Source organism: Salmo salar, chromosome 10, assembly GCF_965601325.2.
Source record: "Salmo salar chromosome 10, fSalSal1, whole genome shotgun sequence".
NCBI lineage: Eukaryota > Metazoa > Chordata > Actinopteri > Salmoniformes > Salmonidae > Salmo > Salmo salar.
Window position 1 is genome coordinate 124,065,826 of NC_138300.1, and position 23,970 is coordinate 124,089,795.

Sequence of the window (23,970 nt, forward strand, 5' to 3'; positions counted from 1 at the left end):
CCAGCACCACCACAGTATAAACCTAGCACCACCACAGTATAAACCCAGCACCACCGCAGTGTAAAACCCAGCACCACCACAGTATAAACCCAGCACCACCACAGTGTAACACCCAGCACCACCACAGTGTAACACCCAGCACCACCACAGTATAAACCCAGCACCACCACAGTATAAACCCAGCACCACCACAGTGTAAAACCCAGCACCACCACAGTATAAACCCAGCACCACCACAGTGTAACACCCAGCACCACCACAGTGTAACACCCAGCACCACCACAGTGTAACACCCAGCACCACCACAGTATAAACCTAGCACCACCACAGTATAAACCCAGCACCACCGCAGTGTAAAACCCAGCACCACCACAGTATAAACCCAGCACCACCACAGTGTAACACCCAGCACCACCACAGTATAAACCCAGCACCACCACAGTGTAACACCCAGCACCACCACAGTATAAACCCAGCACCACCACAGTGTAACACCCAGCACCACCACAGTGTAACACCCAGCACCACCACAGTGTAACACCCAGCACCACCACAGTATAAACCCAGCACCACCACAGTGTAACACCCAGCACCACCACAGTGTAACACCCAGCACCACCACAGTGTAACACCCAGCACCACCACAGTATAAACCCAGCACCACCACAGTGTAACACCCAGCACCACCACAGTATAAAACCTGTCTACTAGTACTACATTAGCAATGAACACTTTCTGTTTCTTTCTTTCAGAGCAATGAGATCATACTAGCAGATGAATCTGTAAAAGTGATCAAACAAGAGAACGGGGTAGACGTGCCATACCAGGTCCACTCTATCGGTCTCTATGTTGTTGTTGAGGCTGAAAATGGCCTGATCCTCATGTGGGATAAGAAGAATAGCCTGTTCATCAAACTCAGCTCTACCTTCCAGGTGAGTGACTAGAATAGGACATTTTGAACCAGTGATTGCACTGTATCTTTGTTTAGCAATTGCATTGGCATACCATTTAAAAAAAAATGTTTTATTAGCTACTTCATGTTATTCTTTTTAAATGTTTAATTTCCTTCCAGGGCCAAGTGTGTGGTCTGTGTGGAAACTATGACGGTAATGGAAAGAACGACTTCACGTCCAGAAACCAGGAAGTGGTGGTTGAAGCTCTGGAGTTTGGAAACAGCTGGAAAGTGTCACCCAGTTGCCCCAACGCTGATGTCATAAAAAACCCATGCACTTTAAGATCATACAGGCAGTCCTGGTCTCTCAAACGCTGCAGCATCATCACCAGTAAGGTTTTCTCAGCCTGCCACTCACAGGTACAGTACACAGCAGATACTATTCAATATAGATTCAATACTTTATTGCCATACCAACCAAAGTTGTTAGGAAGTTGATGTAGTGCAGCTGATATAAACAAAGACAAAAAGACACACGTATAAATACTTTCATTTGCGTAACCTACACATTCAATAGAAAGTACAGCAGATACATTCAATAGAGACTACAGCAGATATATTCAATAGAAAGTACAGCAGATACATTCAATAGAGACTACAGCAGATGCATTCAATAGAAAGTACAGCAGATACATTCAATAGAGACTACAGCAGATACATTCAATAGACAGTACAGCAGATGCATTCAATAGAAAGTACAGCAGATACATTCAATAGAGACTACAGCAGATGCATTCAATAGAAAGTACAGCAGACACATTCAATAGACAGTACAGCAGATGCATTCAATAGACAGTACAGCAGATACATTCATTAGACAGTACAGCAGATACATTCATTAGACAGTACAGCAGATACATTCAATAGACAGTACAGCAGATGCATTCAATAGAAAGTACAGCAGATACATTCAATAGAAAGTACAGCAGACACATTCAATAGACAGTACAGCAGATGCATTCAATAGACAGTACAGCAGATACATTCAATAGAGAGTACAGCAGATACATTCATTAGACAGTACAGCAGATACATTCATTAGACAGTACAGCAGATACATTCAATAGAGACTACAGCCTATACATTCAATAGACAGTACAGCAGATACATTCAATAGACAGTACAGCAGATGCATTCAATAGAAAGTACAGCAGATACATTCAATAGAGACTACAGCAGATGCATTCAATAGAAAGTACAGCAGACACATTCAATAGACAGTACAGCAGATGCATTCAATAGACAGTACAGCAGATACATTCAATAGAGAGTACAGCAGATACATTCATTAGACAGTACAGCAGATACATTCATTAGACAGTACAGCAGATACATTCAATAGACAGTACAGCAGATGCATTCAATAGAAAGTACAGCAGATACATTCAATAGAAAGTACAGCAGACACATTCAATAGACAGTACAGCAGATGCATTCAATAGACAGTACAGCAGATACATTCAATAGAGAGTACAGCAGATACATTCATTAGACAGTACAGCAGATACATTCATTAGACAGTACAGCAGATACGTTCAATAGAGACTACAGCCTATACATTCAATAGACAGTACAGCAGATACATTCAATAGACAGTACAGCAGATACATTCAATAGACAGTACAGCCAATACATTCAATAGACAGTACAGCAGGTACATTCAATAGACAGTACAGCAGATACATTCAATAGACAGTACAGCCAATACATTCAATAGACAGTACAGCCAATACATTCAATAGACAGTACAGCCAATACATTCAATAGACAGTACAGCAGGTACATTCAATAGACAGTACAGCAGGTACATTCAATAGACAGTACAGCAGGTACATTCAATAGACAGTACAGCAGACACATTCAATAGACAGTACAGCAGATGCATTCAATAGACAGTACAGCAGATACATTCAATAGAGAGTACAGCAGATACATTCATTAGACAGTACAGCAGATACATTCATTAGACAGTACAGCAGATACATTCAATAGAGACTACAGCCTATACATTCAATAGACAGTACAGCAGATACATTCAATAGACAGTACAGCAGATACATTCAATAGACAGTACAGCCAATACATTCAATAGACAGTACAGCAGATACATTCAATAGACAGTACAGCCAATACATTCAATAGACAGTACAGCCAATACATTCAATAGACAGTACAGCCAATACATTCAATAGACAGTACAGCAGGTACATTCAATAGACAGTACAGCAGGTACATTCAATAGACAGTACAGCAGGTACATTCAATAGACAGTACAGCAGGTACATTCAATAGACAGTACAGCAGGTACATTCAATAGACAGTACAGCAGGTACATTCAATAGACATTACAGCAGATACATGCAGTCGGCAGGTTAAAACAATCTGAACAGAGGCTATCGCTTGTGTATCTTGGCTACATTGGTATCTACATTTGGTGAAAATTTTTATTTTCTCTTAAAAGTCTAAGTAGTTGGGGGGTGGGGGGATTACATATGGAATTGTTTAAGATACCATTGATCATTTAAATATTTCATTTATAATTTTAGGACCCCTTTATGTTTCAAAAATACATATATGAGAAAGAAAAACATTTAAAATATTGAATTTGGCCTTTACAGGCTATAACAACATTCATAAATGGCAAAAAAGACAGTCAAAAATAAATCATAACGAATAAGATTCTAAAGTATCTGTCTTATATCTAGGAGATTTAAGAAAGCTCAGGAATAAACTTTTTTTGGGGGGGGGACATATTTAACCCCTTATTTTTGTTGCCATAAAGCTACCTCCATACTTCAATTACCACAGCTAAATGCAGCACTAACCTTTGATGATCTTCATCAGATGACAATCCTAGGACATTATGTTATACAATACATGCATGTCTTGTTCAATCAAGTTCATATTTATATCAAAAAACAGCTTTTTACATTAGCATGTGACTAGCATGTGACTAGCATTCCCACCGAACACTTCCGGTGAATACTAAATTACTCACGATAAACGTTCACAAAAAACATAACAATTATTTTAAGAATTATAGATACAGAACTCCTTTATGCACTCGCTATGTCCGATTTTAAAATAGCTTTTCGGTGAAAGCACATTTTGCAATATTCTGAGTAGATAGCCCGGACATCACAGGCTAGCTATTTTGACACCCACCAAGTGTGGTACTCACCAAACTCCGATTTACTATTAGAAAAGTTTGATTACCTTTGCTGTTCTTCGTCAGAATGCACTCCCAGGACTTCTACTTCAATAACAAATGTTGGTTTGGTTCCAAATAATCCATAGTTATATCCAAATAGCGGCGTTTTGTTCGTGCGTTCAAGACACTATCCGAAGGGTAAAGAAGGGTGACGCGCCCGACGCGTTTCGTGACAAAAAAATTCAAAATATTCCATTACCGTACTTCGAAGCATGTCAAACGCTGTTTAAAATCAATTTTTATGCTATTTTTCTCGCAAAAAAGCGATAATATTCCGTTAGAAAATGTCACGTTATGCCAGAGATCCCCTGTTTTGGTTAAAGATGATCAAGAAGGCCAAGAAAAAGTCAGAGAGAGCGCTTCCTCTTTGGAATCTTCTCAGGTTTTGGCCTGCCAAATGAGTTCTGTTATACTCACAGACACCATTCAAACAGTTTTAGAAACTTTAGGGTGTTTTCTATCCAAATCAAACAATTATATGCATATTCTAGTTACTGGGCAGGAGTAGTAACCAGATGAAATCGGGTACGTTTTTTATCCGGCCGTGCAAATACTGCCCCCTATCCCCAACAGGTTAAGGATTAATAGCCTAAATCCCTCTGGTTGTTGGAGCTTGTATGGGGAACTTGGCCTTCATCAAGGTTTATTTGTGAGTAAATCTGGCTTTGATAATAACCAGTTGTTAACCAGCCACTGACCCCTCTACACGTTACTGCAGTATAGGTAGTAGAAAAGTTAATCTGCAATATAAATATGGACCTGAGATGTGAGTCAGGAGACTGAGGGCTCAACTCTAAAAAGGCTAGATTCCCTTTTTGGCTATCCACCTTTAAAAACCTATATTTCCGTGTTCGTGGAGACCACATTCATGGTAAACGCTGCATTTGTTGGCTCAATCGCTCTATAACACGGATTGAATCTAGGCCTTAAAGGCCTTATTTACATTTCCTAACAACCTAATACTGATTTTCTTTTTATAGCCAATATTTTTTTCTGACTGTCCACGCTTAGTTTTACATGTGGCCAATATCAGATTGGTTCATTCACACTCTTGTAGGGTCTGAAGAAGCATACCGATGGAAAGCTCATTTCCTGTCCTTTACATTTTGGGGTTGTTGTCATGGTAATTGCAGGTTGTCATGGTAATGGCAGGTCATGTGCAAAACAAACACATTAGAGCAAAAGCATCAGATCTGAGCGTCCAGACAGAGATCACATGGAGAATAGGATTTCAATCAGGATTGAGATCCACATATGGAAGTGGTATAAATCAGAGCTCAAAAGATCAGATTCCATGTGTTTTTTGTTTGCTGTTTACACATTAAGGACAAGATCAGATAGGTATTAAATATGAAAATTATTGGTAAAAGATCTGAATTGGACTGCCTGTGTAAACGCAGCCAAAGTGGAAGTGTGGAAGTACAAGAAAATTGGTTAAGGCAGCAACAAGAGTTAATTTACCTCAAAGCTTCAGGATCATAATAACAGTCATATGGTGGAATTTATAACAACCGATAATTTTATGGCACAAGTCTTGGGCTAACAGGTTTTCTATAAGGTCACACAATGACAAGCAGAGTTGCATGATGGAAAAATTACAATCTTTCTCAAAAAATTGGTTTGTCAATAATCATGTGGATGTCCATACAGTCACCATAAAAGACAACAACCAACATCAAAAGTAGTACTGAAACAGATAACAAAAACATAAAGTCAACCATCCAACCCAATAATAATCATCGTCAATAGTTCATCTGTAGTCTGTTTAACAAGCTGAGCAATGCATTGAATAAATAAATGATGGCTTAATGCATCTTCCTTAAAGGTGGACCCCACGCCATTCCATGATGCCTGTGTGAGGGACTCGTGTGCCTGTGACACTGGGGGAGACTGCGAGTGTTTCTGTACAGCTGTAGCAGCCTACGCCCAGGCCTGTAACGAGGCAGGGGCTTGTATCAAGTGGAGAACACCAGATATCTGCCGTGAGTCATTTGCTTTGAGTGGGACAATTGATTGATGGATAGGTGGGATTGTTTTGCTATAGGGACAAAATTCAAATTTATGATTTGTATGTGTAACTGTTCAATCAATCCTCTTTTGAGACCCTGGTTAAAATGTGACATGTTTTTAATTTCACCAGCTCTGTTCTGTGATTTCTACAACCCTATTGGTGAGTGTGAGTGGCATTATAATCCGTGTGGATATCCCTGTATGAAGACCTGCAAGAATCCCTCAGGAACATGCTCCAGTCAGATCCCTGCGCTGGAAGGTAACTAATAGCCCTTCATAACAGCTTGGCCGTTTGATTTTGACAATTTACATTCCAAGTTGTTAAACAAATGTACAGTATAAAATATGTAATGCCCTCCCTTGTCCATCTACACTGAAAACGAAATACAAATATTGAAATATCATATCCATTACAGCTTTGGTGAACTAGATACCATGAGGATGATCTAATCTGTGCAGGTGTCCTGGATTAAATGGACTGTTTATATCTTAAAGGTTGCTATCCAAAATGTCCTTCGGCCAAGCCTTATTTGGAAGAAAGTACCATGAAGTGTGTCAGTAAGGAGTACTGTGGTTGCTACGATGGAGATGGAACTCATTACAACGAGAGAGAGGTTATACCTTCCAAGGAGAACTGTCAGAAATGGTATGTTTTCAGATCAACATTTTGACATATACATAGATACTGTATTTACATTACATAGGATTTAATGTGGTTGGTATAAGCCTTAAGGTAGCCTGTATTTCTGGTGAGATAAGGCAATAGTCCCCCTACAAAGAGGTTTTCCTACCATTCAATTGATTTTGCTTTTCAAAGATCGTGATTTGACCTGTTTATAGCTAATTGTGGTTTGACTTGTTAACCTTATTGTGGTTTGACCTGTTTTACCTTATTGGGATTTGACCTGTTAAAACCTTATTGGGATTTGACCTGTTTATACCTTATTGGGATTTGACCTGTTAAAACCTTATTGTGAATATAACATATAACATTGTTTTGTACTTCATAACAAATAGCTCTTAATATTTTATTTGACTTTGAAAGGTACTGTAACCTTCTTTCTTTTTCTAGTCGTTGCTCATCAACTGAGGTCAGATGCAGCTATGATGTCCAAGGTAAGGAAAACCACTACAAACTGAAACATTAGCCTACATTATTACCAAGATGGTAACATGACAAGATGATTACACGATAATAACTTGTGTTCCGTGTGAAAATCTTATTGCAGCTTGCTATTGTTTATACGGCGGCAGAACGTACCCGTATGGAGCGACCATATATCACACATCTGATGGTGATGAGACCTGTATTGCTGCCACCTGCAAAGAGAACGGAACCATTGTCCGGAATATGAATCCCTGTCCCAGCACCACAACTCCACCAAGTGTTACAACAACACAGATATCCACTCAAGCACCGACCACAACTGTATTTGTTTTCTCAACTCCTACCGCTACCCCAACCACAACTCCTACCACTACCCCCACAACAACCCCTACCACCTACACAACCGCTACCACTACCCCCACAACAACCCCTACCACTACCCCCACAACAACCCCTACCACTACCCCCACAACAACCCCTACTTCACCAACAACCACTTCACCCACTACTACTCCACACTGCCTGACCAAGACTGTCTGTGATTGGTCAGGCTGGATTGACAGTCACTATCCTACTATAGAAACAGGAGGAGATTATGAAACCATAGAAAATATAAGGAAATCTGGTATTGATATTTGTAGCCAACCTAAGGAAGTAGAATGCAGAGCCAAAGACATCGATGCTTCTTTGGCCGAACTAGGTCAAAATGTTAAATGCAATCCCTCAGTTGGACTGATATGCCACAACAAGGATCAAGGCATCCCACCAATATGCTACAACTACGAGATCAGAGTCAGATGTTGTGTTGATGTTTGTAGCAATGAGACAACTACCACCTCAGAAAGGCCCACAACAATCATTACAACATCAACAACTATCCCCAACAACAACAACAACAACAACAGAAAGTCCAACAACAACAACTACCCCAACAACAACAACAACAACAACAACAACAACAGAAAGTCCAACAACAACAACTACCCCAACAACAACAACAACAACAACAACAGAAGGTCCAACAACAACAACAGAAAGTCCAACAACAACAACAACAACAACAACAACAACAACACCAGAAAGTCCAACATCAACAACTACCCCAACAACAACAACAACAACAACAACAGAAGGTCCAACAACAACAACAACAACAACAACAACAACAGAAGGTCCAACAACAACAACAACAACAACAACAGAAGGTCCAACAACAACAACAGAAAGTCCATCAACCACAACTAAGTCAACAACTCCATCCACAACAACAACAGAAAGTCCAACAACCATAATTAAGTCAACAACTCCATCCACAACAACACAAGTAACAGAGGAAGTTACAACTGGTCCAGAATCAACAACACCTACCACCACTACCCCCACAACAACAACCACCACCACAGGAAGTCCATCAACCACAGTAACGGCTGAGACAACAACATATTCCACAACAAGAGAAACAACAGGGGAAATTACAACTGGTCCAGAATCAACAATACCCACAACAACCATTACACCAACAACAACAACAACAACAACAGAAAGTTCAACAACAACAACTACCCCAACAACAACAACAACAACAACAACAACAGAACGTCCAACAACAACAACAGAAAGTCCAACATCAACCACAACAACTATGTCAACAACATATTCCACAACAAGAGAAACAACAGGGGAAATTACAACTGGTCCAGAAACAACAACAACGACAACAACCATTACACCCGCAACAACCCCTTCCACTACCCCCGCAACAACCCCTTCCACTACCCCCTCAACAACCCCTTCCACTACCCCCACAACAACCCCTTCCACTACCCCCTCAACAACCCCTTCCACTACCCCCGCAACAACCCCTTCCACTACCCCCTCAACAACCCCTTCCACTACCCCCTCAACAACCCCTTCCACTACCCCCGCAACAACCCCTTCCACTACCCCCTCAACAACCCCTTCCACTACCCCCGCAACAACCCCTTCCACAACCCCCTCAACAACCCCTTCCACTACCCCCACAACAACCCCTTCCACTACCCCCACAACAACCCCTACCACTACCCCCACAACAACCCCTACTTCACCAACAACCACTTCACCCACTACTACTCCACACTGCCTGACCAAGACTGTCTGTGATTGGTCAGGCTGGATTGACAGTCACTATCCTACTATAGAAACAGGAGGAGATTATGAAACCATAGAAAATATAAGGAAATCTGGTATTGATATTTGTAGCCAACCTAAGGAAGTAGAATGCAGAGCCAAAGACATCGATGCTTCTTTGGCCGAACTAGGTCAAAATGTTAAATGCAATCCCTCAGTTGGACTGATATGCCACAACAAGGATCAAGGCACCCCACCAATATGCTACAACTACGAGATCAGAGTCAGATGTTGTGTTGATGTTTGTAACAATGAGACAACTACCACCTCAGAAAGGCCCACAACAATCATTACAACATCAACAACTATCCCAACAACAACAACAACAACAACAACAACAACAGAAAGTCCAACAACAACAACTACCCCAACAACAACAACAACAACAACAACAACAACAGAAAGTCCAACAACAACAACTACCCCAACAACAACAACAACAACAACAACAACAGAAAGTTCAACAACAACAACTACCCCAGACAACAACAACAACAACAACAACAACAGAAAGTCCAACAGCAACAACTACCCCAACAACAACAACAACAACAACAACAACAGAAAGTCCAACAACAACAACTACCCCAACAACAACAACAACAGAAAGCAACACAACAACAATCCCAACAACAACACCAACAACAACAACAACAGAAAGTCCAACATCAACAACTACCCCAACAACAACAACAACAACAACAACAACAACAGAAAGTCCAACATCAACAACTACCCCAACAACAACAACAACAACAGAAAGTTCAACAACAACAACTACCCCAACAACAACAACAACAACAACAACAACAACAACAGAAAGTCCAACAACCATAATTAAGTCAACAACTCCATCCACAACAACACAAGTAACAGAGGAAGTTACAACTGGTCCAGAATCAACAACACCTACCACCACTACCCCCACAACAACAACCACCACCACAGGAAGTCCATCAACCACAGTAACGGCTGAGACAACAACATATTCCACAACAAGCGAAACAACAGGGGAAGTTACAACTGGTCCAGAATCAACAACACCCACAACAACCATTACAACAACAACAACAACAACAACAACAGAAAGTTCAACAACAACAACTACCCCAACAACAACAACAACAACAACAACAGAAAGTCCAACAACAACAACAGAAAGTCCAACATCAACCACAACAACTATGTCAACAACATATTCCACAACAAGCGAAACAACAGAGGAAATTACAACTGGTCCAGAAACAACAACAACGACAACAACCATTACACCCGCAACAACCCCTTCCACTACCCCCGCAACAACCCCTTCCACTACCCCCTCAACAACCCCTTCCACTACCCCCGCAACAACCCCTTCCACTACCCCCTCAACAACCCCTTCCACTACCCCCACAACAACCATTACACCGACAACAACCCCTACCACTACCCCCACAACAACCCCTACCACTACCCCCACAACAACCCCTTCCACTACCCCCTCAACAACCCCTTCCACTACCCCCACAACAACCATTACACCGACAACAACCCCTACCACTACCCCCACAACAACCCCTACCCCTACCCCCACAACAACCCCTACCACTACCCCCACAACAACCCCTACTTCACCAACAACCACTTCACCCACTACTACTCCACACTGCCTGACCAAGACTGTCTGTGATTGGTCAGGCTGGATTGACAGTCACTATCCTACTATAGAAACAGGAGGAGATTATGAAACCATAGAAAATATAAGGAAATCTGGTATTGATATTTGTAGCCAACCTAAGGAAGTAGAATGCAGAGCCAAAGACATCGATGCTTCTTTGGCCGAACTAGGTCAAAATGTTAAATGCAATCCCTCAGTTGGACTGATATGCCACAACAAGGATCAAGGCACCCCACCAATATGCTACAACTACGAGATCAGAGTCAGATGTTGTGCTGATGTTTGTAGCAATGAGACAACTACCACCTCAGAAAGGCCCACAACAACCATTACAACATCAACAACTATCCCAACAACAACAACAACAGAAAGTCCAACAACAACAACTACCCCAACAACAACAACAACAACAACAACAGAAAGTCCAACAACAACACCAACAACAACACCAACAACAACAACAACAACAACAACAGAAAGTCCAACAACAACAACAACAGAAGGTCCAACAACAACAACAACAACAACAACAGAAGGTCCAAAAACAACAACAGAAAGTCCATCAACCACAACTAAGTCAACAACTCCATCCACAACAACAACAGAAAGTCCAACAACCATAATTAAGTCAACAACTCCATCCACAACAACACAAGTAACAGAGGAAGTTACAACTGGTCCAGAATCAACAACACCTACCACCACTACCCCCACAACAACAACCACCACCACAGGAAGTCCATCAACCACAGTAACGGCTGAGACAACAACATATTCCACAACAAGCGAAACAACAGGGGAAATTACAACTGGTCCAGAATCAACAATACCCACAACAACCATTACACCAACAACAACAACAACAACAACAGAAAGTTCAACAACAACAACTACCCCAACAACAACAACAACAACAACAACAACAGAACGTCCAACAACAACAACAGAAAGTCCAACATCAACCACAACAACTATGTCAACAACATATTCCACAACAAGAGAAACAACAGGGGAAATTACAACTGGTCCAGAAACAACAACAACGACAACAACCATTACACCGACAACAACCCCTTCCACTACCCCCGCAACAACCCCTTCCACTACCCCCTCAACAACCCCTTCCACTACCCCCACAACAACCCCTTCCACTACCCCCTCAACAACCCCTTCCACTACCCCCGCAACAACCCCTTCCACTACCCCCGCAACAACCCCTTCCACTACCCCCTCAACAACCCCTTCCACTACCCCCGCAACAACCCCTTCCACTACCCCCTCAACAACCCCTTCCACTACCCCCGCAACAACCCCTTCCACAACCCCCTCAACAACCCCTTCCACTACCCCCACAACAACCCCTTCCACTACCCCCACAACAACCCCTACCACTACCCCCACAACAACCCCTACTTCACCAACAACCACTTCACCCACTACTACTCCACACTGCCTGACCAAGACTGTCTGTGATTGGTCAGGCTGGATTGACAGTCACTATCCTACTATAGAAACAGGAGGAGATTATGAAACCATAGAAAATATAAGGAAATCTGGTATTGATATTTGTAGCCAACCTAAGGAAGTAGAATGCAGAGCCAAAGACATCGATGCTTCTTTGGCCGAACTAGGTCAAAATGTTAAATGCAATCCCTCAGTTGGACTGATATGCCACAACAAGGATCAAGGCACCCCACCAATATGCTACAACTACGAGATCAGAGTCAGATGTTGTGTTGATGTTTGTAACAATGAGACAACTACCACCTCAGAAAGGCCCACAACAACCATTACAACATCAACAACTATCCCAACAACAACAACAACAGAAAGTCCAACAACAACAACTACCCCAACAACAACAACAACAACAACAACAGAAAGTCCAACAACAACACCAACAACAACACCAACAACAACAACAACAACAACAACAGAAAGTCCAACAACAACAACAACAGAAGGTCCAACAACAACAACAACAACAACAACAGAAGGTCCAACAACAACAACAGAAAGTCCATCAACCACAACAACAACAACAACAACAACAACAACAGAAAGTTCAACAACAACAACTACCCCAACAACAACAACAACAACAACAACAACAACAGAAAGTCCAACAACCATAATTAAGTCAACAACTCCATCCACAACAACACAAGTAACAGAGGAAGTTACAACTGGTCCAGAATCAACAACACCTACCACCACTACCCCCACAACAACAACCACCACCACAGGAAGTCCATCAACCACAGTAACGGCTGAGACAACAACATATTCCACAACAAGAGAAACAACAGGGGAAATTACAACTGGTCCAGAATCAACAATACCCACAACAACCATTACACCAACAACAACAACAACAACAACAGAAAGTTCAACAACAACAACAGAAAGTCCAACAACAACAACTACCCCAACAACAACAACAACAACAACAGAAAGTCCATCAACCACAACAACAACAACAACAACAACAACAACAACAACAACAGAAAGTTCAACAACAACAACAACAACAACAGAACGTCCAACAACAACAACAACAACAACAACAACAGAAGGTCCAACAACAACACCAGAAAGTCCAACAACAACAACTACCCCAACAACAACAACAACAACAACAACAACAACAGAAAGTCCATCAACCACAACAACTATGTCAACAACATATTCCACAACAAGCGAAACAACAGGGGAAATTACAACTGTTCCAGAATCAACAATACCCACAACAACCCCTACCACTACTACCCCAACTACTACCACAACAACAACTCAGATGAGGACTACCTCTGAGGAAACGACAACAGCCACCACCAAAGTATCTACCACAACAACAGGCCTCACTGTAGTCACAAATCTACCATACACTATAGCAACTGGAAAGCAAATCTCAACTTTGACAATACAGACAGAAGAAACGACTACATCAAACCCAACCACAACCCCTTCCACTACCCCCACAACAACCCCTACCACTACCCCCACAACAACCCCTTCCACTACCCCCTCAACAACCCCTTCCACTACCCCCACAACAACCCCTTCCACTACCCCCACAACAACCCCTTCCACTACCCCCTCAACAACCCCTTCCACTACCCCCTCAACAACCCCTTCCACTACCCCCACAACAACCCCTTCCACTACCCCCTCAACAACCCCTTCCACTACCCCCACAACAACCATTACACCGACAACAACCCCTACCACTACCCCCACAACAACCCCTTCCACTACACCCACAACAACCCCTTCCACTACCCCCACAACAACCCCTTCCACTACCCCCACAACAACCCCTACCACTACCCCAACGACAACCCCTATCATTACCCCAACGACAACCCCTACCACTACCAATACCCCTACCACCTCCACAACCCCTACCACATTATGTTTTTGCACATACAAAAATCTACATTTCCCTGCCGGTAAGTGATAGTGATAGTTTCCTTCATTCAAATGATCAATTCTGACTACATAATGCATTCATACACTTCATTTAATATCTATTTATTACTAATAATATGTTTTTGTTTAGGTTCCTTGATATATAATGAGACTGACGGGGCAGGCTGGTGTTTCACCTCCTACTGTAACTCAAGTTGTATTGTTGAGAAACAAGCCAGACCATGTCCCTCTACGACCCCAGCTACAGTCAGCACTGTCTCAACTACAGTCAGCACTGTCTCAGCAACAACAGAAGCTACCCATACTACACCATCTACATTGTCCCCGACTACACCTTACATGGGCTGTGAATATGCCATTCCACCAAGAAAGGTAATGAAATAAAATAAACAGAATATTTGTGTTTCTTAGTTCATAGTGTTGTGTAGTTCATAGTGTTGTGTAGTTTATAGTGTGTTTCTTAGCTCATAGTGTTGTGTAGTTTATAGTGGTGTGTAGTTCATAGTGTTGTGTAGTTCATAGTGTTGTGTAGTTCATAGTGTTGTGTAGTACATAGTGTTGTGTAGTTCATAGTGTTTTGTAGTTCATAGTGTTGTGTAGTTCATAGTGTTGTGTAGTTCATAGTGTTGTGTAGTTCATAGTGTTGTGCAGTTATAGTGTTGTGTAGTTCATAGTGTTTTGTAGTTCATAGTGTTGTGTAGTTTATAGTGTTGTGTAGTTTATAGTGTTGTGTAGTTTATAGTGTTGTGTAGTTCATAGTGTTGTGTAGTTCATAGTGTTGTGTAGTTCGTAGTGTTGTGTAGTTTATAGTGTTGTGTAGTTATAATGTTGTGGTGTTCATAGTGTTGTGTAGTTCATAGTGTTGTGTAGTACGTAGTGTGTTTACTTTCAGGACTAAAACATACATTTTCAACTTTAGGATGGAGAGACTTGGAAGACAGGCAACTGCACTACTCAAACTTGCCACAGCGGTGAAATTACCACAAAGTATGTGGTCTGTGAGTCTGCAGAAAAGCCTGTGTGTGAAAATGGATATCCACCAGCTAAAGTCTATGACGAATCAGGTTGCTGCTATCACTACGAATGTGAATGTAAGTTCAAAACTTAATGTTTTTAATTATCTTCTCTCCTTCTACAAATACTTATTACTCCAAGTTTACTTGTTTTAAAGACGTCCTCCAGTGATTTTTGAACATTTCCTGTTGGAAAGTGATATTCCAAGTGTAAATACAGTAAAGAAATACAATATGTTTTGAAAAAAATTGTTTTTTTTTTTTGGACACAACTGCAAACTTCAAGGAGTTGGTCTGATCCAGTGGCGCAACTTTGGTTTTAGAAGTGGGGGGGACATAAGTATTATTATTATTATTATTTTCATCCAGTTGGATAAACACACCAAACAGCCTACTCGACTACTCAGAGGCTTCCGCATGGTCCTAAAGCACAGTGTTGCCTTGTTTTGTATCACATTCCAATGATAAAACTGGGAGTGGAACAAAAATGCAATTTCAGAATGTGGGGGCGACATGCTCCCTGTAAACCCACCGTCTCCCCATCCCCAGTGAACGTTGCACCCTTGGTCTGATCTGATGGTGACATTGTGATGTTATCAGCTTGTGCCATTTCATGAGGATACCTAGACCACCTGTGGTGTTCAGTAAATCAGGTGTTAAATGAGGTGAAAAGGAGACTGGAGTAGGACATTAAACTCTTGTATTGATGAGTGATCTATCTATTTGATACCTTTTTCTGTTCCATCTCTCAGGTATATGCTATGGATGGGGAGACCCTCACTACGTCACATTTGATGGCCAGTATTACAGTTTCCAGGAAAACTGCACCTACGTTTTGATGAAAGAAATAGTTCCTCGACAGAACTTCAGTGTCAACATCGACAACTATAACTGCGATCCGTCTGGACATGCGACCTGCCCTCAGTCTCTGATTGTCTATTACAAGTCCTATAAAATCGTTCTTACTCCGAAGAGATTAAACGTGACAACAAATATGGTAATTATAACTGTGCTATTGTACACATTTATACACATTTATAAAAGTGCACTTTGATACAGACATTCCTTGATACAGACATACTTTGATACAGACATTCTTTGAGATAGACATTCTTTGATACAGACATTCTTTGATACAGACATTCTTTGAGATAGACATTCTTTGATACAGACATTCTTTGATACAGACATTCTTTGATACAGACATTCTTTGAGATAGACATTCTTTGATACAGACATTCTTTGATACAGACATTCTTTGATACAAACATTCTTTGAGATAGACATTCTTTGATACAGACATTCTTTGATACAGGCATTCTTTGATACAGCCATTCTTTGATACAGACATTCTTTGAGACAGACATTCTTTGATACAGACATTCTTTGATACAGACATCCTTTGATACAGACATTCTTTGATACATACATTCTTTTAGATAGACATTCTTTGATACAGGCATTCTTTGATACAGGCATTCTTTGATACAGACATTCTTTGATACAGACATTATTTGAGAGAGATTCTCATACCACTTTAAGACTTAAAATAATCTAGCCTCATATTTTGACATGTATTATTTACTTTTTATAACGTGGGGGTATTGATTAATAGGAATATCTGATCTTGTCGACTATGACAAATGTAATTTGCAGTACTACACTTCAGTAGTTACAAATAGTTATTTAACAACATTACATATTGGTTAACCACTTTGATGATGCCATCACGTTAACTCAAAAACCATCATCAAGGTATCTGAAACAGTCCCATGACATTTCAAAGAATTTAATTTTATTGACAAAAGATTGACAGACTACCAACTCTTCTTGTGACTTCATTTAGTTCTGGAAACCGTTCAAATCTGATCTACAGTATTGTAATGTTATTCTGTTCTCTATTCTCATTCGTTATGTAATGTTTTTACTTATCATTCACAAGGTTTACATCAATGGAAATCAGATCTTCCCGACCTATTCTAATGAAGACCTCATGATCACCAGCACTGGCGTAGAGTTACTGTTGAAGATCCCTGCCATTAAAGCAACAGTGATATTTAAGTCCCTTATGTTCAGTGTAACCCTGCCAAACTCCCTATTCCACAACAACACAGAGGGGCAGTGTGGTAAGTATGTAGGCATTGTCTACATCCCAAATGGCACACTGTTTCCAATGTAGTGCACTCCTTTTAACCACCTTTTTACCAGGGAGAATAGGGTCCCAATGTAGTGCACTCCTTTTAACCACCTTTTAACCAGGGGGAATAGGGTTCCATTGTAGTGCACTCCTTTTAACCAGGGGGAATAGGGTGCCAATGTAGTGCACTCCTTTTAACCAGGGGGAATAGGGTTCCATTTGGAATGCACCCATTATGTAGACAATAAACACTTTAAGTATGAATCAGAAGAACAGCTTGTAGTACTCTGTGAGTAAACTGAACATTTGTTGCAATGATTTGATGTTATTTTGTTGAATGTTAGTGTATTGTCATGGCATTAAACAGTTCACTGTACAGTTACAATGATAGCATAACCAATTAAAATATAGTGTAGGTAGGCTTAATGATATAAGCAGCTGTTTCTGACATCAAAGAACTTGTGTTTATTCTCATTCCCATATTTATTTTACCTTTATAAAGGTACCTGTGACAATAACAGGAAAAACGATTGCAGACTACCGAATGGACAGATTGATCCATCATGTCCTGGGATGGCTCATAAATGGAAGATTGATGATGATAAAAAACCCTACTGTGATCTGAAATCCCCTACCCCACCTACCCCTACGCCTATGCCTCCACCCTGCCCGTCAAGAAAGACATCAATCTGTGACATCATTCTTAGCCCGTAAGACGTGCAACCTTGTAATAACACAAAGAGACAGCTATATTACAAAGGGAATCTGATTGAGGTTGCTATGACACTGTATACATGAAAGTCTGTAAACTTTCCGTTAAAGGCATGGGTTGTTGTTCCAAAACTTAGGACCAAACTTATCTTACAGACTGTTTATGCCATATAAAATATGTCATATTCATAAGAACTTCATAGATGCTTCACAAATAATTTAACGTGTAAGGCATACAGTAATCAATATTTGTAAGAGATCTGTCGTGACATGTTATATGCTCCTTTTGGGTTCGGCCTATATAATAACATAAATGGGTTCTTTATTTTGAAAGGGTCTTTAAGCAATGCCATGATGTTATCCCACCACAACCCTTCTTCGAGGCCTGTAAGTTTGATGTTTGCCTCATGCCAAATATCTCAATCGGCTGCTCCAGCCTGGAAGCCTACGCCGTGAGGTGTGCAGCAGCTGAAGTCTGTATCGACTGGAGGAACTCAACTAATGGAAAATGTGGTATGGAAGGACTTTCATATCAAATAAGGGTTGTATTCCAAATGGGATCCTATTCCCTACATTGTGCACTGCTTTTGACCAGGCTCTGGTGAAAAATAGTGATTTATGTAGGGAATAGGATCCCATTTGGAATGCAGGCAAGATGTTAATAGGATTTTAAATAATTCTAATGACTTTACAATTTATCAATATTAATTGTATTTTGTCAACCTGCATTTACAAATTGAGTTCTTACTGTTTTGTCTTTCATTCCATCTTGACCATATTACAGAACTGACATGCCCTAAGACCAAAGTGTATAAGGCATGTGGCTCTACTATCCAGCCAACATGCAATTCAAGGTATCCATCTCATTCCCATCTCATCTCATTCTCATTCTCATCTCATTCCATTCTCATTCCCATCTTATTCCCATCTCATTCTCATTCGCATCTGATCTCATTCTCATTCCCATCTCATTCATATCTCATCTCATTCCCATCTCATCTCATTCCCATCTTATTCTCATGTGAATCCCATCTCATCTCATTCCCATCTCGTTCTCATCTCATTCCCATCTCGTTCTCATCTCATTCCCATCTCATTCCCATCTCATCTCATCTCATTCTCATCAAAATTCCCATCTCATTTCATTCTCGTCTCATTCCCATCTCATTCTCATTTCATACCCATCTCATCTCATTCTCATCTCATTCCCATCTCATCTCATTCTCATCTCATTCCCATCTCATCTCATCACATTCCCATCTCATCTCATTATCATAACATTCCCATCTCATCTCATTCTCATTCCCATCTCATCTCATCTCATTCTCATCTCATTCCTATCTCATCTCATTCTCAACTCATTTCCATCTCATTCCCATCTCATTTCATTCTCATCTCATTTCCATCTCATTCTCTTCTCATTCCCATCTAATTCCCATCTCATTCCCATCTCATTCTCATCTCATTCCTATCTCATCTTATTCTCGACTCAATTCCATCTCATTCCCATCTCATTTCATTCTCATCTCATTTCCATCTCATCTCATTCTCATTACATTCTCATTCCCATCTCATCTCATTCCCATCTCATCTCATTCCCATTTAATTCCCATCTCATCTCATTCCCATCTCATCTCATTCTCATCTCATTGCCATCTCATCTCATTCCCATCACATCTCATTCTCATTCCCATCTCATTCCCATCTCATCTCATTCCAATCACATCTCATTCTCATCTCATTCCCATCTCATTCTCATTCCCATCTCCTTCCCATTACATTCTCATTCCCATCTCATCTCATTCTCATTCGCATCTCATTTCCATCTCATCTCATTCTCATATCATTCCCATCTCATTCCCATCTCATTCTCATCTCATTCCCATCTCATTATTTTACACCACTACCTAGTGGACATGCATTCTTAAAGGTTTCCATTATATTCCAAAGTTTCTAAACTGTAATGAATTGTTTTCTCTTGTCATAGATACAATGAAAAATATGTGCATTCATGTCAGGGAGCACAAATGACCCGTGACTTTGTATGTGACTCATTCATGGAGGGCTGTTTCTGCCCTGAGGGTACCGTCTTGTTCAACACATTCTCTGACACCTGTGTTCGTGACTGTGGTAAGGATGTGTCAGTTTGAGGAATACATTGTTTAATTGTGTCTCAAAGTAACACCACGTATGACTTAAGATCTTATTTTCCATTCAAGGATGTACTGGACCTGATGGAAAACCCAAACAGGTAATAATGTGGATGTATACCACAATGAATCTGTCAGAAGAAATAGTTTAACAGCTCACTTCACATTATAGCCCACAAAAAGGTTCTGTATAGAAACCCAAATATTTTAAGCAGTTTACTAGTTTCATTGGGGCTTGTTAGTGGTCCAAGCCCTGAAGAGGCTGGAGCCCTATTGTTATTATCAATCAATCAAATGTATTTGATAAAGCCCTTTTTTCATCAGCAGTGGTCACAAAGTGCTTTACAGATAGCCAGCCTAAAACCTAAAAGAGCAGGCAATGCAGAGGCATAAAGACAGTGGCTAAGAAAAGCTCCCTAGAAGGAAGGAACCTAGGAATAAACCAAAAGAGGAACCCGGTTCTGAGGGGTTGCCAGTCCTCGTCTTAATAAGTTTCAAGTCTCTGCTAACAGTGTTTGTTTTGTCCCAACACAGTTTGGTGAGACTTGGAACAGTAACTGCCAGAAGTGCACGTGTAATGCTGACACACTGAGTGTCCAGTGTGAACCAGTGAAATGTCCGCCCCAAGAAATTGTTACCTGTAAGAAGTACGGTGAGGTGTTGGTCAACGAGACGGTGGACTGCTGTCAGATAAATAAATGCGGTGAGTAGAGACAGGATTTGAGTTTAGACCAGATATAGGAACCTTAACAAGTCTGTGTGTGCTAAATGTTTGGCATATGACAAGGAGTACAAGGAGTGGAATGTTAGCTACTTCATAAAGCTTTCATAAGCACTGCATAAATGTGTTGCAAAGCATCTATAACATGCTTTATAAAGGGTTCATAAATGTCGCATAACTCTGTGACATAATCACCGGACTGTGAATAGTGTAGCTTGTCCCTGAGCTGGTGGACCAATGGTTTCTTACCTCTCTTTCTGCTGGAGGTACTGCATGTTGATTCCAACCTTAAAAGTAACAACAAAGAAATTTAGCAGGTGTGTTAGGAAATGCCTTTGTCACATCAATTCAATTAAATTTAAGGGCTTTATTGGCATGGGAAACATATGTTAACATTGCCAAAGCAAGTGAAGTAGATAATAAACAAAAGTGAAATTAACTATAAAAATGAACAGTAAACATTACACTCATAGAAGTTCCAAAAGAATAAAGACATTTCAAATGTCATATTGTGCCTATATACAGTACAGTGTTGTAAAGATGTGCAAATTATTTGAAATAACAATTGAGATAGCGACAATATGAAATCTAACTCAACACTTAACTACTATAAACTCATGTAAATTACAATAAATATAGGTTAACTAACTTGTTTTTCGATCTCCAGTAGCAGCACAAGTTAAGAATTTGATTTGCGAAATCATTACATAATCAGCGTAGTACGTCTCATCAGCAACACTAAAAATAAGTACCTCCGGGTCAAGCAATATTGATACATTTCAAATTAAAAGTCCCCTACTTAATAGTTGAAAAGGGTCAATAACCATTCATGATATATGATACACTATTGTTTAAACATGAACAATGATTCATATTTGTTTATATTTAAGTGACATTTGTATAAAATTTCGGTTTAAAAAAAATGTCTAAGGTGAAAGAAAATACCCCCAAAGGAATATATATTGGCTTAAAGCAAGAACTAATCTGGGTGCAGCAGTAAAAATATTGTAGAGAATACTCAGTAGGGTCAGTAGTGTATGTAGAATGTAAAATATGGAGTCATTTCATGGGACTCTGAATAATTCTGAGTATTGCTGGCTTTTTACTCCACCCGTTTCATTGCGGCTGAATCACATCACATGTGCCTTACTGCACTACAGAAAACCCTCTAACCAATCAACAGTGCAGGGCATGCTCACTGAATTAAAGGGCAACTAAGCTAAAAAATTGAAGTTTCTTAGATTTTTCCCAGACCTCAAAAGTCATCCCCTGATGTGGTTTTAACATTATTGTGAACACAGAAAATCACATTTAGTCATGTTTCTATTAAAACGGTGAGAAAAAAAAACTGGGGTAAACCAGAATTTTTGGGGGGGAAATCCGATACCTGGAAAAACAAAACCAAGAATACAACTGCATTTTTGAGAAAAAAAAACTGAAGTAAGCAAAAAATTAAAACTGCAGCATAGCATTTTGGGGGAATTTGAGGTCAGGTTCAATACTGATTATGCGAAGAGGGAAATAGTTTGGGCAATCCTAGAAATATTTTACAGTAATATAATATATACAATTTAGCAAATGCTTTTATCCAAAGCATGAATACATTTTTACGTATGGGTGGTCCTGGGAATCGGACACAATATCCTGGTTTTGCAATACTCTATCTAGATGCATGACAGGGTAATACGTTCTCAGTTGAATTATTCATAAGGCCTTTATTAAGCAGTGTTGATGCCACCGTTTAGAAAGCACAGGTTTGACTAATTTGACACAGTGGGTTATGTCATACAGTTATGCCACATTTATGAACCCTTTATAGAGCATGACATATGGTTATAGATGATTTGTAACACATTTCGTTAGTGTTTATGAAGCCTTTATACTGACCATGTCATTGGACCATGTCATTGGACCATGATATTGGACCATGTTATTGGACCATGATATTGGACCATGTTATTGAACCATGATATTGGACCATGTCATTGGACCATGTCATTGGACCATGTCATTGGACCATCACGCATCATAATTTCAAAACTATGTGTATAGTGATAAAACAGTGACTTAATATTTCATGGTGCAGGTGTCGTGATGGTAACATGGTGCAGGAATTGTGACTAACTTAACTGTTCAACAACTGTAATGTCTCAACCATTGTCTGACCCTTTTATTGTGTGTTCTCTCAGTACCCAAACCTGTTTGTGTCTACAATAATACTGAATACATGGTGAGAAGTAACACTTTTTTGATATCACTCTGCACAAATATATTTTTGCAGGCAGAACAGAGCAGTATTACAATAAATCATTTGTAAATTGTGTATAAATTAAACCTAAATATTGATGTGTCAATCACAGATTGCCCCTTTAAGTAATCCTGAGAGCCACTGTGGCCCCAAGCTTAATTTTTGCTTCAGTACATGATACTAACTCTTGCTTGCATTCTCCAGCTTGGTGAAAATGTTCCCAGCGGCACCTGTGAGGAGTGCAAGTGTGGCCCTAATAAGGATCCAGTTTCCAAGCTGTATGTTGTAGACTGTGTCCAAATCAACTGTTCCACCACCTGCCAAACGGTACTGTACTCGGGATAATGGCAATCTCGGTTTAACATAAGTGAAACATTTTACATGGTAGGCTATACAGTATAATATTCCAGGTATATATGAAGGAAATCCACTAATGATGTCACCTTGT

At 40.3% G+C, this 23,970-nt stretch overlaps 1 protein-coding gene across 1 annotated transcript in view; it reads left to right on the plus strand.

The window, feature by feature from the left end:
* LOC106592222 (uncharacterized) overlaps nucleotides 1–23,970 on the plus strand; it is a 44,575-nt gene that overhangs the window by 18,543 nt on the left and 2,062 nt on the right. The window contains 21 exon segments of the mRNA XM_082956647.1: nucleotides 753–932; nucleotides 1,073–1,312; nucleotides 5,989–6,145; nucleotides 6,304–6,432; nucleotides 6,669–6,819; nucleotides 7,246–7,289; nucleotides 7,403–8,520; nucleotides 8,522–10,051; nucleotides 10,086–14,562; nucleotides 14,673–14,914; nucleotides 15,462–15,633; nucleotides 16,308–16,552; nucleotides 17,498–17,681; nucleotides 18,195–18,402; nucleotides 18,738–18,916; nucleotides 19,188–19,257; nucleotides 20,391–20,533; nucleotides 20,623–20,654; nucleotides 21,088–21,256; nucleotides 23,464–23,504; nucleotides 23,727–23,849. Coding sequence (XP_082812773.1) covers nucleotides 753–932; nucleotides 1,073–1,312; nucleotides 5,989–6,145; nucleotides 6,304–6,432; nucleotides 6,669–6,819; nucleotides 7,246–7,289; nucleotides 7,403–8,520; nucleotides 8,522–10,051; nucleotides 10,086–14,562; nucleotides 14,673–14,914; nucleotides 15,462–15,633; nucleotides 16,308–16,552; nucleotides 17,498–17,681; nucleotides 18,195–18,402; nucleotides 18,738–18,916; nucleotides 19,188–19,257; nucleotides 20,391–20,533; nucleotides 20,623–20,654; nucleotides 21,088–21,256; nucleotides 23,464–23,504; nucleotides 23,727–23,849 — 9,834 coding nt within the window.